This window comes from Bos javanicus, chromosome 9, assembly GCF_032452875.1.
Source record: "Bos javanicus breed banteng chromosome 9, ARS-OSU_banteng_1.0, whole genome shotgun sequence".
In the NCBI taxonomy this organism is placed as follows: domain Eukaryota; kingdom Metazoa; phylum Chordata; class Mammalia; order Artiodactyla; family Bovidae; genus Bos; species Bos javanicus.
The window spans coordinates 82,007,912-82,028,790 of record NC_083876.1 but is presented as its reverse complement, the minus strand read 5'-3'; the positions used below and the strand labels follow the sequence as shown (position 1 = coordinate 82,028,790).

General features: G+C 36.2%; 1 protein-coding gene across 13 annotated transcripts in view; it reads right to left on the bottom strand.

Annotated features, from left to right (window-relative positions):
- The window catches only part of UTRN (utrophin), a 555,367-nt gene that overhangs the window by 143,590 nt on the left and 390,898 nt on the right, over nt 1–20,879 (bottom strand). For all 13 annotated transcript variants that reach the window (XM_061428217.1, XM_061428218.1, XM_061428216.1 and 10 more), the window contains one exon: nt 10,714–10,870. In XM_061428217.1, coding sequence (XP_061284201.1) covers nt 10,714–10,870 — 157 coding nt within the window. The remainder of the gene's footprint in view (nt 1–10,713; nt 10,871–20,879) is intronic.

The following is a 20,879-nucleotide window of genomic DNA, read 5'->3' as shown; positions in this document are numbered from 1 at the left end:
AAAAGAAATTAAAAAAAAAAAAGAAGGTGCCATAGAGCAAACATTTGAAAGCAGTGGAGAATTAACCACATAAATATCAGGGAAAAGGCATTCCAGGCATAGAAGTCAGCATGGTGCTGTGACTGAAGGCACAGCATGGCTGAAATCAGCATATAAGAGAAAAAATACTAAAATGAGACGAGCAAGGTGTGAGTGGGAGGTAGGTCAGATTATGCAGGGTTCTGGAGACCATTATGAGAACTGTAGCTTTCATTCTGAATGAGACAGGAAGTCACTATAGACTTCTGATTTATTTGAATATGAATACTCTGGCTGTTGTGCTGAGAACAACAGAGGTATGCTCTGAACAGCTGGTAAAAAGTAGACAGATTCAAATTCTATGTTCTGAACACACAGCCAACAAGATTTCCAAAAGATTTCCAACAAGAGTAACAGACTGAGTATGCAAGAAAGGCATGATTGAAGGTGATTTTTTTTTTTTTTTACCTAGCAGTCAGAACAGGATTCTATCAACTGAAATGAGGGAGACTGGTTAGATCAAGTTTTGAGGGGCAGGTTCAGGAATTCAGCTCGGACATACTAATTTGGAAATGTCTATTAGATTCCCAGATGGAGATGGTATGAAAACATATAAATTTGAGAGTGACCATATAGATGACACATAAAACTCATCAGGAGGTCAGACGAATGAATGAACTCATCAGGAGTTCAGGAAGGAATGAATATAGAGAAGCTGGCATGGCCTGAACCACAATGCATCTCAATTTTAGAAGGCTGAGGAAAGAAGGAGCAACTAGCAAAGGAAACTGAGAAGGAGCTACAAGTAAGGTGAAAAGAAAATCATGATATAGTAGTATCTTAGGAGCCAGGTAGAGAGACAGAAGTACTGTTAGTGAGCCAACAGGAAAAAGAGGACCAAAAAATGTCACAAGTCAGCCAACATTAACAAACAGCGACATAAGTTACGATGAGGGACATATGACTCAAGAGTCGGGGCTCAGGGTGGCTTACTTGAGAAAAGAGATGCTTGTGGTAAGTTTAAGAGGCTTTTGTTCTCGTAAAAGTGCCGCTTTATGATTGTCAAAACAGACACTGTTTTTCTTTTGGATGCAAGCAGCTCTGGCTATAAAATTTGCAGAGCCCAGTGTACAGTGAAGTTGCAAGGCCCCTTTTCCAAATATTACTAAGAATTTCAAGATGGAGGCAGCAGAGCATTAAATCAAGTGCAGAGCCCTTCAAAGAACAGAACCTTGTGTGATGGTGACTGCATGGGACACACACCCACGACAGAAGGCATCTGAACTATAGTAAATACAAGTATTGCTGGTACAGCAGGCTTTCTGAGCTTCTGGTTTCAGAAAGCACTTAACTGCTTACTAGAGAATGCAAGCAGAAAAAAAAAAAAATGACACAAACATAAGGAGAATCTGTTAGAACGTAATTTACTTTTCTCCCCAACTTGCTTTCAAAGCTAAATCAGCATATATGGATCTGAAGTCATTATAGTATGACAGCAAAAAAGGGCAGAAGAGTCGTTAAATTTGATAGCACTAATAAAACTACATGAAAAAAGGCAAAGAAAACAAGCTTACTTCTCATTGGTATGCAGACAAAAAAAATTTTTTTTTTTTAAAGAATCTCCATAGTGTTTTAAGAGTTTTGGTTAACATCTCTGAATGAACATTTAATATATAAATTCATTTTGGTTCTACCCCATTGACATAAAAAATGATGCTTGAATCAGAAGACCAAGTATGAATGCTAAAACTAAGACAGGAATCCTCAAGCTTCTCACAGTAATAAAACAGTAGTCTTTCCTACATTTAAAAAATATGTGCATATATAAATGTATCCCTTCATCTAGCAAACATATTTAGTGTTTACTATTACAAGGCATGATATTAGGTCCTGAACTTGTATTCTCTTTCTCCTTCAGCCTTGTTCTAAATATAATCAGAAAGAGAATGAGCAACATCTCTTGCTCTGTTGCATACTCCAAGTCACACCGAGTCATGGCCAGTTTTGAGGATTTTCCCTCCAGGAGTTTTGATAACACTCTTTAGTGAATTTTTACTCCAAGGTCTCTTTCCAGCTCAAAAGCTACATACTTATTCTATGGAGCTTTTCCAATCTTCTCAAGTACAAACAGCCTTGATTCATCTGTATCTTCCTGGCTGTGTATACATACTCACATCACAGCGATTTTGATATCTACTGTAGTCGCTTGTTTTTGAGCCTGTTTCTGTTCTTAGATGATGAAGTCTGTGACAGCAAAAACAGTCTTAGGAATTGACGCATGCTCAGCACCTAGCAAGGAATGTAGCAAACATCAGGGGCAACTTGGAAGTTTCCTGAATGAATAAATGAACTGTTCGATAAATGAAACTATCTCTCAGCTAAATATGACCAGAGGCAGTTTATTAGGAAAGGGCGGAATGAAGGGGAGAACCATATGGCTTGGTTTCATGGACCTCAACTTGCCTACATCTGTTGTCCACTCTTCAATTTCACCACTAGGCAGTGATAATTATTAGGCTGCCTTGCCTTTCCCTCTAAACTTAGATATTCTATGGCCCTTTGGGGTGAGGTCCTCAATGCCCATGTCAGGCTTGGGAGGCAAGTCAACTGCAGTCAGCTGAATGGGTAGGTAGGTGCAGACTCACTTACAGAACTGTTGCTTTTTAGGTGTTTCACACAGTCTTAGTTTACAGACCTTAGATGGCTGTGTTTTTGATAAGAAAGAAGTCAACACAGGTGGCAAAGGCTGAAGGGGAACTTGGGAAATAATTTAATCAATTTTAGAAAAAGACCGACTTTTCACATTAGGTAACATTATAACAGAGGAACCAGAGATCAAATTGCCAACATCTGCTGGATCATTAAAAAAGAAAAACATCTATTTCTGCTTTATTGACTATGCCAAAGCCTTTGACTGTGTGGATCACAATAAACTGTGGAAAATTCTGAAAGAGATGGGAATACCAGACCACCTGACCTGCCTCTTGAGAAACCTGTATGCAGGTCAGGAAGCAACAGTTAGAACTGGACATGGAACAACAGACTGGTTCCAAATAGGAAAAGGAGTTCATCAAGGCTGTATATGTCACCCTGTTTTTTTAACTTATAGGCAGAGTATATCATGAGAAACGCTGGGCTGGAGGAAGCACAAGCTGGAATCAAGATTGCCGGGAGAAATATCAGTATCCTCAGATATGCAGATGACACCACCCTTATGGCAGAAAGTGCAGAAGAACTACAAGGCCTCTTGATGAAAGTGAAAGTGGAGAGTGAAAAAGTTGGCTTAAAGCTCAACATTCAGAAAACGAAGATCATGGCATCTGGTCCCATCACTTCATGGCAAATAGATGGGGAAACAGTGGAAACAGTGTCAGACTTTATTTTTCTGGGCTCCAAAATCACTGCAGATGGTGACTGCAGCCATGAAATTCAAAGACACTTACTCCTTGGAAGAAAAGTTACAACTAACCTAGATAGCATATTCAAAAGCAGAGACATTACTTTGTCGACAAAGGTCCGTCTAGTCAAGGCTATGGTTTTTCCAGTAGTCATGTATGAATGCAAGAGTTGAACTGTGAAGAAGGCTGAGCGCCGAAGAATTGATGCTTTTGAACTGTGGTGTTGGAGAAGACTCTTGAGAGTCCCTTGGACTGCAAGGAGATCCAACTAGTCCATTCTAGAGGAGATTAGGCCTGGGTGTTCTTTGGAAGGAATGATGCTAAAGCTGAGACTCCAGTACTTTGGCCACCTCACGCGAAGAGTTGACTCATTGGAAAAGACTCTGATGCTGGGAGGGATTGGGGGCAGGAGGAGAAGGGGACGACAGAGGATGAGATGGCTGGATGGCATCACCGACTCGATGGACGTGAGTCTGAGTGAACTCCGGGAGTTGGTGATGGACAGGGAGGCCTGGTGTGCTGTGATTCATGGAGTCACAAAGAGTCGGACATGATTGAGCGACTGAACTGAACTGAACTAAACTGAACATTATAACACGGCAAAACCTTGAAATTACAGGTTTTCAGGCAAAGAGTAGCAGGGAGAATAACATATTTAATGGGGAGAATAAACACACACACACACACACTCTAAATTTAAAGGTGGCATGTTTCCGTTTTAAACACAATGTTCAAATTTGTTATTTTAATGAGTAAACTTGCAAATATATCTTGGCAATTCAGTTTAAGGCGCAAATGTCCTGATTTTTATATAACGAGGTTTGAATATAGGAATTAAATTGAATTAAGCAAAGGACAGAGTAGCCCTGAAGGAATGGAAAAACTCATAATATCTTGCACCTGAATCATACACTTTCAATTATTCTGGGTGATTTCCTTCTCTAAAATCAAGCATGCATTACATTGCAGAAAGAGCATTAGAGCTCTGATAACTGTCCCTATATAACTTAGTATATATACTTTTATGAAAATGAAGTGCAAAGCAAAAACTGAATCTGCAATTTTATCCAATCTTCAAGTATCTGACTGAAGTAATTTCATAACATTACAAATGAATGCTATATATATTATATGTGCTTTCTAAGTAATTGCTGATTGAACAATAATCTCACACTTTTGAAAGTGAAGCTACATATAAGGGATTTTATTTCCCAAAAAACTTTTAAAATTATACTAAGTAGAAAAATTAAACTTTTTCAATGTATTCTAAAAGTCATTAGAAATATTATACATTTTATAGTAGTAATTTATTTCAACATTTAAGGGTATTAAACTTGGACCTACATGAGGAAAAAAGATAATATGATTGTATTATTTACCAAACAGAAACCTAAAAAGTTTAGAGCATGATTTCTGCTTAATGTAACAGGTTGACCCTAGATTGTAATGGGAAGCTAGTTCTGCTGGACAGTAAATAACAGATATTAATATGGTTTTATTTAATTAGCTAAAACAACTCATATAGCCTATGACAGTTTTAAACAAAATAAATATAATCAAAACTATCAAGACAGATTCTCAGCAGTTATGGGAGATGAGACCAGCCACCATTTACTGTGGACCAGGTGCCAAGCCAAACACTTTACCATCAAGGCACTTTGACTTATGATTATGATTTAACAAGTTGGCCTATGATGGGCTGTTAAAACATTGAACAAAGTATTTATTAGAATTATTGCTGAAAATCTATCAGTGTTCTAAGTCACTGGTTAAAACATCCAAGAAAGTATAGATATTTAATTAAGGGTTCAAAATGTATTGATGTTTCAGAATATCAGTTCCTGGGACATTTACATAACAGAAGGAAAAGATGCCAATCCATGAGTCACGCATTTCCCTGTATAAGACAGATTGTTGAGCCAAGCCTTTGCTATGGGGGCTTTCTGCTTGCTCATTGCCTAGGACTGCTACATTTTTCCAGAAGCATCAACCCTACTAGCTTCTTTGCTTTTCTGCATTGTTTCTGATCTACAGAATGTCTGTTGTATTTTGGAGTCCAATTTTGCCATGTTTGATTTTTCTGTTTTTAACATTTTATCTGTAATTGTTAGGCATTTGAGCGGATGAGGTGCTTTGAAATATGACCTTACAGTATCATTCTAACTGAAGTCTCAGAGCCATCACCTAAATATTTAAATGTATATTTCTTCTGGATACAGTCATAAGCATAGAGCATTTAGGTATAAGAATAACTGAAATATGTTACTGAAGTAGTGGCTGTGTCTTACTGCCCTCTGTATATTTAGTATCAATTTCAAAATATAAGTCATTCTGTGAATAGTGGAGGTAGATAGATGGATGGATGGAAGAAGGATGGATGATGAAGTGACTGGCACTGCTATTATCAAAGAACAGTTATGAAAAAGTGTCATTAAATCACTGATATACATGTAAAGTACTAGAGTATAAAAATATATGTGGGACTCAGAAAATTTTGAGAATATATGAGTTTCCATAAATCAACCTCTTTGTATCAGAGGTGACTGAACACATACATCTGAGATAAGCGAGTCTCTTACCATCTGCAACATTGAAAGTAGACTGGACCCAGGGTAAGGAGATGTAAATATAAAATAATGCATATTTTATATTTTATACATTTGTGCTCTTTTATTTATAAACACTCAAATATTGCCTTTCAAGGTAATTAGATTCATGGTTAAATATATATAATTTGCCTATTACTCTTAAATAAGTTGATTAAACGCAGTGTATGCACATTAGTTTTATGGGTTTGGCTTTTCCATGATAAGTTGTTTCTTTTATTATGAACAAGAAATAATTCACCTTCCAGTTTCTAAGTTCATATCTTATTCCATATAAATTCTCAAAAATATTGTTGTTTCAATGGCTTCATCCATTATTTTGAGGAGTCCAAGTTTGCTTAAGGCACCAATAGGCTAAAACAATAAGTATAGGTTATGATATTAAAACTTAGAGCACTCAAACATAATAATCTAAGGAAAAATACGAAATGCAGACAAAGAGCAACTAATATTAAAAATATACTATAAAATATAAGCTTAAGTCCTAGTTTAAAGAATAACTCCAACATCTGTTGCTTTACTTACTATGTGTACCCTGCTAAGTGGTCATATATAGTGATGATTAGACAATATGCCCCAAAGCTGGGATTACAAGGCTGGTGTGTGTATGTTGGGGGCAGGTGGGGGTGGTAACTGAAACCAGGTCTACCTAAGACCATGTGCTGGGTTCAATAACTCTGTATATAGTCAGGTCCAACATAAGTTGTCTCAGAATAGAGAATAATACACCACTATCTAAGTGAGATGAGCCAAAGAAAGTTTTCAGTGAACTTGAATACATATACTGCTGAGGATATGGGTTAAATCATCAGATGCCTACCCATAATTATTTTCTCCAAATTCTTCAAATAAATCTTTGACATCAGATTTTGACCTTATTGGAAGCAACTTTTGAGTCATCTAAAGCACATTGAGTTTTCTACACGTAGTGACTCTACATCCACCTAAGGTACTGAGACACAGGTTTGTTTTTCACTTTGTATATAATAATGCCACTGGAAATTTTAATGTAAAACTTAAGTGCTAATTAAGTGTAACATCAGCACAGGTGGTTATTTGGGGCATCTGGCAGATGTGTATTTTTGTCTTGTCCATAACATAACATATGGTGTCACTTTCTAAACTGATTTTTAAAAGACTTCTGTGCAATGACATTCAAGACTTGCATTTATGTGATCATATCTCCTGGAATAATTAACAAATCAGAGTAAATTTCTTTGTCTTTTACTTAAAAAAATCCATCTAGTAATCTCTAGACATTCTAATTGAGCACACAGAGATTATATCAAATTTATTCAACTTCTTTAAATAGTACAGTGTGATTTAAAATAAAATAATTCAGATAGCCACCTATAAAATGAGTGTGAGTTTGAAATAAAATACAAGGTCTCCCCTCTTTCTAAAGGAACATTTCAGAAAATAAAATATCTTGCCTAATATTAATATCAAACCACACAAGGGTTGAATTTCATTGTCCTAACTAGGTAAGTCAAAAGGCAAGAGTTCTTTGAAGTTAAAAAGATATTTTTAAACTTTATTATGACAATTAAAGACCTAAAATAGCAAGTCAGTAAAAAAAAAAATTACAGAGTTTGTAATAATAGGAAAAACTAAAAGACTAAATGCTAAATTTAATGCTAAGCATATCTGTAAAAATTAATTTAAAAATTATTTTGTGTTATGTTTAAAGCTATACCATAATGTTATAATTGAAGAGAACTCTACAACCCATTAAAGAAAGAAAATTGGTAATAAATGTACACATGAACTGAAAACATGCATAGATTATAACCAAAGGACCAAAGTAAGGGTTAGAGAAATGGATGATTAGGCAGACAACCAGAGATCTGGGACAGCAATGTGCAGTTCACAGCTGAGCTACAAACCTTGCTGGCAATGATTTCTCACCGCACAGAGAAGACACAGGAACTCCAAGGTGGAGAAGGACAAACGTAAGTTCTACCTGCCTGCCAGGCCCATGTCTGTCTTTTGTACCAGTGCGGCACCCCACTCCAGAACTCTTGCCTGGAAAATCCCATGGACGGAGGAGCCTGGAAGGCTGCAGTCCACGGGGTCACTGAGGGTCAGACACGACTGAGTGACTTCCCTTTCACTTTTCACTTTCATGCATTGGAGAAGGAAATGGCAACCCACTCCAGTGTTCTTGCCTGGACAATCCCAGGGACGGGGGAGCCTGGTGGGCTGCCATCTGTGGGGTTGCACAGAGTTAGACACGACTGAAGCGACTTAGCAGCAGCAGCAGCAGCAGTCCTTCTACTACTGTGCTACCAACTGCCAGGCTCACACTAAGTAAATGTTGAGTATTTGCTAGAAGTGAAGGAAGGAGGAAGGAAAACTCAGATATGAAATCATATGCTTCTTATAAATAAGGGGACTGGACTGAATTATTTCTTGGGTTCCTTTCAGTCCTAACAATTGATAATTCTAAGTTGTACACACACACACATGATTTCCTTGATAAAAAGCATATGAAGGCCGGGGGAAAAGATATCTCCAAATACCCAGGAAAGAAAAATCTTGCCTGAAACATAGAGCTACCACAGGTACATCCAAATGGATTTTGATTTTAAGAAAAGACTGAGGACAGAATACTGGCAAGGCGGAGGTTTTACTACACTTGGACTATTCTACGTCTATAGCCGACAAGGTTCAGTAAGAAAAGGAAACTCATATTACATGTAGGTGTCACATCTTTAAATATTGCCTTGTTTGTACTAACACACAGGGATTCACCCTGCTTGTAATAATTTATGGCAATTAGAAACATTACTCTTGGCAGTTAGGAAAGGTTACTTTTTACCGAATGTGACAGTATTGGTAGAAGGGTTTTTAAAGAGCTAACCAAATTTAAATAAGGCCATTCATTGGGGTGGACCCTAATCCAGTATAACAGGGGTCCTTATAAAAAGAGGGCATTTTGACCAGTTTTAAGACACAGATACCCACAAAGTGGACATCATGTAAAGACACAGGGAGAAGACAGCCATCTACAACCCAAGGAGAGGGGCCTCAGAAGAAACCCACCCTGCTTGCGTCTTGACTTCAGATTTCTAGACTCTAGAAATATGACAAAATAAATGTCTGATGTTTAAAACACCTATTTAGGAACTTTGTTATGGTGGACCTAGCAAACTGATACATTTCCACAAACTTCACTCTAAAATCTATTGCCTAAGTTATTTTTCCTAGCATCTTCACCTCAGTTCCCAAAGTAAAATATGAAGCTTTCATCAAAACATTAATAATATATAATATTAAGAGAATTTATAGTTTTGGATCATTGATAAATTTAGAAGGTAGACTATGATAAAATATGTTCTACAATCTAGAATCAACATGAACCTGTAAAAGGAAAAATCATTTCCCACCTCAAGATTTCAGTTTTAATCAAAATGGTAGTACAGTCACAAACACATTTTATTCCTTAACAAAACAATTCTATTAGAAGAGCTTTGTAATATTCCATTTCATCACTAATACCTGAATCCTCAAAATGGGTACATGAATAATCAATAGAAGACAAAGCTGAAAAAAGTAAGGAAACATTGATTTTTTAAATCAGTAATTTTAAATCTTCTATCATTATTATTACATACTGTATCTTCCTTTTTATCTCAATCTTAGAGCTATTTCTATACTATATTCTCTTAAAGTACAAAGAGAAAATTTACCCAAATGGTAACTTGAATAACCTGATCACAAGCATTTGAAATAAAATAAATCCCAGGATCTTATCATTTTGCATTGAAGCAGCTTATAACATAGAAGACATCTTCCTTTAGAAGAAGCATATGTTAGTGTTTGTCATTTTTTAAAATGGGAACAGAGTTCTAACATCACAGCAAAATGTAAAGATTTAGAATAAGAACTTGTGTTGCATGTGAAGAGTAAAACAATATAACAAAACAAGGTGATATGTGATATATGAGAAAATGGGTATGAAGAGATATAAAATAAATGAATAGAAAGTTAATGAGGCAAACAATTTAAATAATTCAAGGACATAACAGTCAATGTGTCACTTGATAATATTCAGTATATCTGCTTTTCGAAGTAAAAGTACAAATTTGCATAGAGATAGATATTTAAACAGAATAAAAATGCAAGAGTTTTTTTTTTTTTAATGCAAGAGTTTAAGATAAAAAAAAAAAAAAAAAGAAAACTCCACAAACCTGTAAAACAGTTTTAAACACAAAGGTCTTCATTTGCTTTTGGACTTATATCTATACTATTTTCTCACTACAAGTCATTATTTTTCTCCAGTTTCATTTAATAAAACAAAATAGTTTGTAATTCTTTATGACTCTTTAACTTCTGAATTTAAGATTAACTTAGAGTAAATATTTCCCCAATATAATATATTAACAATTTAAAATCTATAAGGAATAGATAAATTTCATGATCAGCTAAGAATACTATTATGCTTTAGATACCTGCAACATTTGAAAAACTCTTCAGTTAAATATGAAGAGAAAACTTAATCTGAAACAAAAGGGAGCAAGGCATGCAATTTCAATAAGATGCCTAAATACTAGTAATTAGAAACAGAGGGAGGAAAAAAAAAATCCTGTCATAATTGGTTCCACTAACATATTTATTTTATTTGGAATATTTACTTCACAAAATAAAAATGAACAAAGAAAGGTACCCACTGTATGTGGTCAACTTACTTTACAGTGATCATATTGGAGCTGTAAGGCTGGGACATCCCCTCCAACAGGCATTTGTTTCTTAAGCTCTTCATCTTTCATATTCAGCCATTTGATCAGTTCTTCTAAAGACGTCAGCAATCTGTTCCATTTCTCAGCACTGGCCTCCAAATGAGCCCTGTTGAGAGATAACACTGACCACATTTAAACATTTGAAATGCATCTGAAAAATTACATACCCTCCTTTGGCCTAATAATCTTGTATAACGAACTAATGCTCACATCTAAGAAAGAGACTGACACTTTATAAAAAGGATATATATTTCCTGTAAAAAATAGTTCTTTTGAATAAGCTAGACTAGTCAGGATGTGTTTGTAGTATTTGTCAAAAGTTAAAACATACACCTCCATGTCACAAAGGCATCTATAAGGCTTTCAAGAAGAATGCCCATGACATAATGCAAAATTAAGCAAGTTTCAATAGTTTATATATGGTGTATATGCACATTCAAATGTAACTTTTTTCATTTCTTCTATCTATATAGGAAGAGAGGTATACAAGAAATTATATGTATATAAAATGTTTAGAAAGACACATACCAGATGTAGTTACTACTAAGAGCAAATTAACCACTTAATTTTTATATATTTTGGTACTAATTGAGTATATTCAACAGGCTTATGTGATTTTTCTTTCCAAAAAAGCTAATTTTGAGAGGGATTACTAATGTCTTAATTTCTCTCATAGTCAAATAAATTACTGAAAGCAGAATATCACCAATATTTATCTCAGAATATTGAAAAACAATAAGACATTACTTGGACAGAACACTATTTGGCTTTTGGATGACTGATATCTAGTGACATATGTCCACTGTGAAAAGAAAATAATTGGTCAAAAACCATTGATTGCATTATTTATACTCTGAATCAAAGATAAGGTCTTTATTCCAGTAAAAATTTCTGTTTTTAACACAAAGTTCCTTCAGATTCTTAAATTGTGAACTTAAAATTAGGAAACTTTATTTAAGAAATACATTTTTATGTGATGAATATTTAAATAAGAGAAAAGCCTTTGAAAATAGACATGTAAACAAAAGACAAATTTGCTAGATGCTCCTGTTAGAGGCTTGGAGAAAGCCCAGTTATACAGCCTCAAGCCCACACCACATGGGTTTAAAAGGATGAATCAGTCAAAAGCAATTCAAAAGCCTCAAGGAATCAGTGTTTCCTCATTCTTGCAGCAGACAGACCATGAACGTGGACTTACAAGCTAAACTGCATGAAATGGAATTACCTTGACTGTCCATGACCTTTCAGAATGAGAGAGGCAAGGCTAATGGAGACAGACATCAGCTTTGTTACATAACAGCTTCTAAAGACTAAAGATTTATGATAGATAAAGATGACTCATTTGGGGCAACCCCAGGGACATGAAACCTCTGTTGACCAGGCTTCACATCCTTTCATACACAACTTTTACCATAACACTGGCTTATGATCCACGCTTCCACAAAACCGCTGCTTCACTGAATGGTATAAAACAAATCAACCAAGCACAACTACTGTCTCTCAGACTGATCAGTGATTTCCTTTTTGGGAAAGGAAATCCGAACCTTTGTCTCAAAGCTAATAATAGCTTGCTCTAGCAAAAAGCAAATATTTCCCCAATGATCACATTAGGTGATCTCAGCAGTGGATATTCAACACTATCATAAGTCTTGTTTAAAAGTTCATAATGTGTTCAGAAGAACAACTACATATCTCTGATTTCTAGTTTATCTCTAATTCCTAAAAAATTGGCCACAGTCTAGCAGCCAATATTCTTGGCTAAAAGAAAAAAAATGGTAGTTCTGTATATCTCTAAAACACCAAGAATCTGCATTCAGTCAAACAAGACCAACTGTCCTGCAATCTATTTATAGTTCCATTGTCAACTGGTTAAGATAAAACAAACTCTTCAAACAACAAAATTCTATGTCTTATAAAACCAAGATATGAAATAATTTTTAGGAAAATTAAAAATACAGAAAGAAGTTTAAATTATAAGTTTAAATCTTATAATTTAAATTTTTATTGTATTCTCTTGTATTTAAAGTCTTTTCTGTTCATTCTACAGGTGCTAAGATTGACCTCACATTACAAACTTGTGCTGTAATGAGATCCCAGTTCTGTTTGCTGGCCAACTTTTCTGTGTTCATATTGATTAATTTTAGGCCAAATATGTAATTACCTATCACTGATAAATAATAATTTTACCTGGCACAGAACAGAACTAAATAATTTCAATTATGAAAGTGAAAGTTGCTCAGTCATACCCAACTCTTTGCAACCCCATGGACTATACAGTCCATTGAATTCTCTAGGCCAGAATATTGGAGTGGGTAGCCTTTCCCTTCTCCAGGAGATCTTCCCAACCCAAGGATTGAACCCAGGCGTTCTACATTGCAGCTGGATTCTTTACCAACTGAGCTACAAGGTAAGCCCAAGAACACTGGAGTGGGTAGCCTATCCCTTCTCCAGCTAATCTTCCTGACGTAAGAATCAAACCAGGGTCTCCTGCATTGCAGGCAGATTCTTTAGCAACTGAGCTATTAGGGAAGATATTAACTGAAAATTCTCTCTGCCAGTTACAAAGCATTTTGTCAACTATATTTGGTGCAATTTCTTTCCAATATTTTTAAATCCCCCAAATAAATAGAAAAATAAACAACGGCTAGAAATCAGAAGTCCTTAGTCAATCAATAAGTGCTTGAGTGTCTTTGTGTGCAAAACACTGATGCACACACCCTGACCTCTTATTTTAGATTATTTGATCCTGCATCTTCAATATCTATAGTTTAACGCTTTAATCAATAACCAAACCAGACATTACATTCCTTTGAAAGCCAATTACATACTCATTGTATTGAAGAGCATGCAAAAGTCTTTTCCAGTGCAATTAACTTTTTGACTGCACAGGGATAATGAAATTGATCACTGAAATCTATGGCATATGGGACCTGAATAACTCTTTATAAAGATGAAGGAAATACATTTTTAAGAGAGATACTGAAGTTACTTTGAAATAAATAAAAATAACATTTGCGTATGTGCTTCTCAGAATCTTTCCCTTTCCATAATAAAAAACAAGCTGATCTGACAGAATCTTTGCCTGGAAAATCTGTTCTGGTTATTCTCTGATAGATTATAAATATGTGTTTAGTGGATCACTACCATATGTCCAAATAAATGCATGCTTCTGTAGTAGCCTTCAGTGTCCTAGTTTCAATTTAATTCTTTCATCTTTCAAGATGAAAGCCTTTTCTTGGGCACTAGGTTGAATGGTTTACAAAAAGAAACCTTACATTTGTGTTTGGTGTAGTTGTACTTCTTTAATTTTACTTTAAACATTCTGAAGCTTGTATTTTCCCAAGACTACAGACAGCCAGTCATCAATCATGCTTTCAGAATCATCACTTAAAACATTTCTTTATCCCACACATATCTGCAGGTACTCACATTTTGGATAATAGACTTATTATACCCTCACCTGCTTCAGTTCATTCTTTGGGTACCTAACATGTGCAAAGCAATAGATACTTTCATTTTGCTATTAACTCAGAGTGATATCTACTACATAAAATGCTTTACAAAAGTTACTTCTTTTAGATTGAATAACTTATTTTACAACTTTGTAAACAATTTTAAGTGATGAGTTATTTTTAAAACTATAACATGAAAACATTTTAGAAGGTAAATAATCATTAAAAAGCACCTCATCATTTAAATATAGTAGAAAAGGAACTATGGATAAAACTATGTATTAATATACATTCTAAACCCTTAATTCTAAACCCAAAAAACTACTTATTATGTTTCTCAAAGAAGTATTTATTCCTTTTCCCAACATACAGATACAAAAAAAGGAAAAATAAAATAGAGTAAACAGTATGAGAGGGACATCTATTTAAAAAAAATATAGTTTTCCATTTTTTTTGATTTCAATAAAAGCAAACACCTATGGAGCACTCCAGAGAAGGCAATGGCAACCCATTCCAGTACTCTTGCCTGGAAAATCCCATGGACGGAGGGGCCTAGTAGGCTGCAGTCCATGGGGTCGCAAAGAGTCGGACACGACTGAGCAACTTCACTTTCACTTTTCACTTTCATGCATTGGAGAAGGAAATGGCAACCCACTCCAGTGTTCTTGCCTGGATAATTCCAGGGACGGTAGAGCCTGGTGGGCTGCCGTCTATGGGGTCACACAGAGTTGGACACGACTGAAGTGACTTAGAAGCAGCAGCAGCAGCATGGAGCACTTGCTCTGATATCAAGCACTACCCCGTTTCAGAAATATAAAGTTCTAGGGTCAAGTTGGAGAAGGAAATGGCAACCCACTCCTTGTTCTTGCCTGGAGAATCCCAAGGATGGGGGAGCCTGGTGGGCTGCCATCTATGGGGTCGCATAGAGTCGGGCACGACTGAAGCGACTTAGCAGCAGGGTCAAGTTAGGAGAAACAGAAGTAAACCAAATATACTTTGAGATAGGAAACCTCCTAAGAACTCTCTGAGGCAACTACAGCTCAGAGAAGAAAGAAATTTGCTCAAGAAGCCGTGGTGAGAATTTGGAATATTCATACTCAATTCTAAGCCCTTTATACTATGTTGCTTTCATCATGGAGAACACTCAAGAGGGCAGATAGAAACTGCCCAGATATATATGTAGACAAGGAAAGATACATTTGGAAAGTAGTAGGTCTGCCAAAGAATTTGATGATTCAAATTAAGAGGAGTAAAGATATACCATCCCTTGTTGTGTAAGGAAGGAATTGTGCTTGTGTTTGTGCTCACTTGCTCAGTCGTGTCCAACTCTTTGCGACCCGTGGACTATAGCCCACCAGGCTCCTCTGTCCATGGGATTCTCCCAGCAAGAATACTGGAGTGGGTTGTCATTTCCTACTTCAAGGGACCTTCCGAACCCAGGAATCGAACCCATGTATCTCATGTCTCCTGACTGGCAGGTGGATTCTTTACCACTGGTCACCAGGGAATGCACAGAATTAAATATCCACTTTGGCATTCTTACTACACAGAAACTTTTATTTCATGGTAAAACCCATAGACTATACGTTCAGTTATAATGAAAAAAAAAAAAAGAAAAAAAACCTTCATTAGTGCAAAAATCACCAGGAACATTAAATATGAGATATTCCTGCTCCCAGAAAAGAAATTAAGACTGACTACAAGAAAAAAGTGGAGTTCTCAGAATTCAGACTGTTCTGAAAAGAACACCAAAGCTGTGCTTCCAACATTATAGCCACCAGCAACATGTGACAATTTCAGTTTAAAGCTTCAGGGGGGACTTCCTTGGTGATCCAGTGGCTAAGACTCTGAGCTCCCAGCACAGGGGGCCCAGGCTTGATCCCTGATCAGGGAACTAGATCCCATATGCTGCAACCAAGAGTTATCCTGCAACTAAAGATCCTGCATGCTGCCACTAAAAAAAGAAAGAAAGAAAAGAAAAAAAATTCCATGTGCCACAATTAAGACTCAATGCTGTCAAGGAGTCAAATAAGTATTAATCTTAAGGTAACTAAAATAAGTGAAATGGGGAATTCGGTTCACCAGTTGCACTCGCCACATTTCAACTGCTCAACTTTCCACATATGGCTGATGGCTACTGTAGAGAACATGTCCATCACTGCAGAAAGTTTTACAGAGGAGCACTTAGCCAGAGGGAAAAATAAGGAAAGCTGCAGAATCTTCTTCTATGAGATTTGAGAGAAGAAAATTTTAGTAGTTTTACAACATGGCTAGCAAAATCAACTCGCTTAAGTTAAAAGCGGTGTCGATGACATGGTAAAAGTGTGGTAACATCAGATGTAATGACGATGTTAAAGGTTAATCTTCTCTAAGGGCTTTTAAAAAGGTGCTCTGAATCTTTAGGAGGCTCATAAAGGGAAGGGAAGATAGAATTTTATCTTTGAACTCTGTTTTCATTAGATTTGACAATTTCACTGGCCTTTGAAACCATATGTTAATAAGGATCCATATTAAACATCATTAAGCTGATAAGTGAGCATTTAATTAATATAATTCTAAATGACACAAATGTAACATAAAAGTTTAAGCCGTGGCATTCACATTACTGAATTTATTAGTAATTTCCAATTCACATTTTTTCCAGGAGGTAAAATATTGAATACCCTGTCAAAGTTCTTAACCACCTATCTTCTAGCTCAAGTTTCAAGTTACTAGCTATCTTTATATCCATCTAAATGGAATATATACTTGTAAGCATCGTTTTTTGATTGCAGAAGAATAGTTGGCAAATTAGATGTCACTATTTTAAAGGTGTAGTCGAAGTTATCTGCAAAGACTTGAAAATAATATTTAAGATATTAACCCAAGGCGTTGAGCCACATATAATTCCATAGTTCTAATGACCACATCGTGGTCAAAGGAGGTAATATCAAGCATTTCTTATAGGCATGTGGAATGTTCAAAAATATTGACTGTCATTATGATCTTTGACAGATGTTCTCTTTTCTAAAAATGATAAATTGCAGCAAATACTTTCTGCCACGACAATATTGACTTCAGCACAATTACAGCACAATTTGAAAAAAGAATGTACAGAAAGGACATCTATCTGATGGCCTTATATTCAGAAAAGAATGAAGCAAGGCTGCATGTCACGAAGATTTGGAGAGGTTTTGGGAGTTAAAGAGGAATCAAAATCTTCAAAAGTTAGAGATAGTGGTGAATACGATAGAAAATCATTCAGAATCACAATACCAATTCTAAGTAAAAACTGTCAAATTATAGTTGAAGAAATTTTACCATTTTTCACTTTCCAATGCAACACTAGGGAGTCCAGAATTTAGATCAGGGGATAGGGAAGTTGACTTCTGTTGACTACAGAGCAGCAAAGGCTGGAAAAGCAGACACAAGTTCAAGGAGGACAGGGATTTCAAAGTCCTGACATTACTGAAATGGCTTATAATGAAATCCAAGCTCAGTAGAAGAGGTTGATGAAGTCTGAAAAGAGGAAAATTTTTAGCAACTTAAGATAAGGAGAAAGATGGACAAATTGGGGAAGAAGAAGGAAAAATAAAAAGAAAGCTAGGAATTCCACCGTTGAAAATATTAGTGGATGTGCATTTTTAAACAATCTAGTTGAAGTATTGTAGATTCATTATATATACAGAATAAAATGATAAAGTTGGAGGACAGTATATGGTAGGATGGTCCTGGTATATAAGAAGCTAATGGAGGAAGGTCTTCTTCATAAAATCCGTAACTTTCATGTGAAGGACAGTTCTTTTACTGATGATGTTCTAAACAATCCTGATTTGCTACAACAGAGGGCTCTTCTCCAACTAACATGGTAAAATCAACAGCACTCAGATGCTCATGGCCTGATGGGATGTAATAAAATAAAATGTGTGTTTTGAAAACAATTTGCCCTTGCTCTCTTAAGATTGATCATCCCAGGGATGCCAAGATAACATGGGGTGTTAACTGAGTCCCAGGCATGGCCAGACCTATGGGGCTTAGAAACAAAATGGGAATAAAATCATTTACAGATAAAGTAAAAAGAAACTGAGAAGTCAAAATATAGCAAGTTATCAAGAGAGATATCAACACCAAGGATGACAGTTGAAGAAAGGATGGAGAATAAAAAGGAAGTCAGATGCTCAAATCAATGAGTGAAGTAGAAGAGTGCCCTCCAGATCAGGAGGAAGCAGGACTAAGACAGTGAGAGGGTAGAATAATGGATGTATTGATTTCTAAGGAGAAGTTGTCGAGAGGTGCAAAAGCAATGCTTGAGAAACCAGTGAGGCTGCCAACCTTCTCTCTTAGCCCTGGGCAGCAGGGCTCTTGTTCAGCCAGTGTCTGCTGGCACCATATTGAGAGTTTATGACTGGAATTCTAATTTATTGCTGTCCACAGCAGTAGTTATATATTAGATTCTTCTTGCTGACTGCCAGGTGAGGAAAATGGGAAAACTGAACTCTATTAGAGTGTTTTAAGTAAAGCAGGGAATTAAGGGGACAACACTAAACTTTGGAGAAAAGTGATGGAAAAGTTTACAGAAATATTAAAAATAGAGGAGAATTTGTTCACAGTAGAGGCCAGTGCAAGGGTAGATGATACTTTAAAAGAAATGAGAATCAAGAACACAGAAACAGAAATTCATAGCACACTCAGCATGCATTATTTTCAGTAAGGACTGAAGCAGGCAGTTGGCTGGGAGGTTGGGGGGTTGTAGATTACTCTACACTTTTGTTAATGAGAACACTTGCGCATCCCAACTTTTTGGGAAGGGATTTTCTCACTAACTGTAAGCACATTCCTGGCCACTTCTCCATCCCTGTAGAGGGAGACTGAGAAATCTGATTTGTAGGTTTGGGAAATACAGATATACTTAGATCAGCCCAATCTTCCCTTTTGAGAACAAACCTGCAGAGACTGAGTTCTTTTCTATCCTTCCATGTAGGGTTTCCCACATGGGAGACCATACTGGCCAGTAACTGCTGGTGATTCTGCCTGCTTCTGGAGTTCAGTTAACAGTTTCATTCAGCTCTCACTCTCAGCTACCTCTTATAGCCTGGCTTCTGTCCGTAATTAACATGACACTGATGTTCTCACTTGTTCTTACTTTTGTTCACTTTTTCTTGCAGCCAGGAAAGAAGGATGTTAGTTCTCCAAAATTCCTAATATTAGTGACCGAGAAAAAAGATGGAGTAGGGAGAATTTCTATGTCTTTTGGACTAATTAGTTCCAAACATAATGGTTGGTAATCAATGAGAATAATAATAATGAAAAAAAGTCAGTGAAAGTGTTAATCACTCAATCATGTCCAACTCTTTGCGACCCCATAGACTGTAGCCTGCCAGGCTCCTCTGATCATGGGATTTTCCAGGCAAGAACACTGGAGTAGGTAGCCATTCCCTTCTCCAGGGGGTCTTCCAGACCCAGGGCTCAAACCCAGGTGTCCTGAATTGCAGGCAGAGTCTTTACTATCTGAGCCACCCAGGGAATAGTTAACAATTATTCAGTGCTTACCATGTGTTTTAGGCACTTTATAAAGGCTAAATTAATTATTCATGATGACTCTATAATGAAGTTATTCTTCATATCCCTATTTTGCACATGAGGAAATACATATTGGGTTACTAACCTCCTCCACAGTATCACAGCTGCCAAAGACAAAACTGGTGTTTAAATCTAGGTGGTCTAGCTCCAAAGTATTAATGCATCCTGTACTTCTCTCTGAGGTGTGCTTCCTATATGAGGGCCCATTACTAAGAATAATGAACCATTTTATCTTTTTTTAATTGAGATATAATTGACATATAATATTAGTGTCAGATGTACAACATAATGATTCAATATTTTTATTGATTACATGCCATAGTCATGATAAAATACTATATTTCCTGTTTTGTACATTATATCCTTGAAACTTATCTATTTTATACCTTAATTCTTTTTACTATCTTTACTATCTTAATTCTCTTTATCCCCACTTCCCTCTGATAATCACCAGTTTGTTCTCAGTAGTGAGTCTGTTTCCATTTTGTTATATCTTTTAATTTTTTAGATTCCATATGTAAGTGAAAACATACAGTATTTGTCAGTATATGTCTTTGTCTTATTTAAATAAGCATAATACCCTTCAGATTATATGTTTTATATATATATATATATATATATATATATATATATATAGACACACACACACATACATACATATATATATATGGTGGCGGTGGTTTAGTTGCTAAGTCATGTCCCACTCTTGCAACCTCATGGACTATAGCTTGCCAGGCTCCTCTGTCCATGGCATTCTCCAGGCAAGCATACTGGAGTAGGTTGCCATTTCCTTCTCCAGGGGATCTTCCCAACCCAGGGATCAAACCTGGGTTTCCTGCACGGCAGGCAGATTCTTCACCGACTGAGCTTTGAGGGAAGATATATATATATATAGATATAGATATATTATATATGTCAGCTCATATACATGTATATTCCATAATATGTGTGTGTATAGTGACTCAGCAGTAAAGAATCCACCTGCAATGCAGGAGACACAGGAGACATAGGTTCAATCTCTGGGTTGGGAAGATCCCCTCGAAGAGGGCATGATAACTCCCTCCAATATTCTTGCCTGGAGAATCCCCATGGACAGAGGAGCTT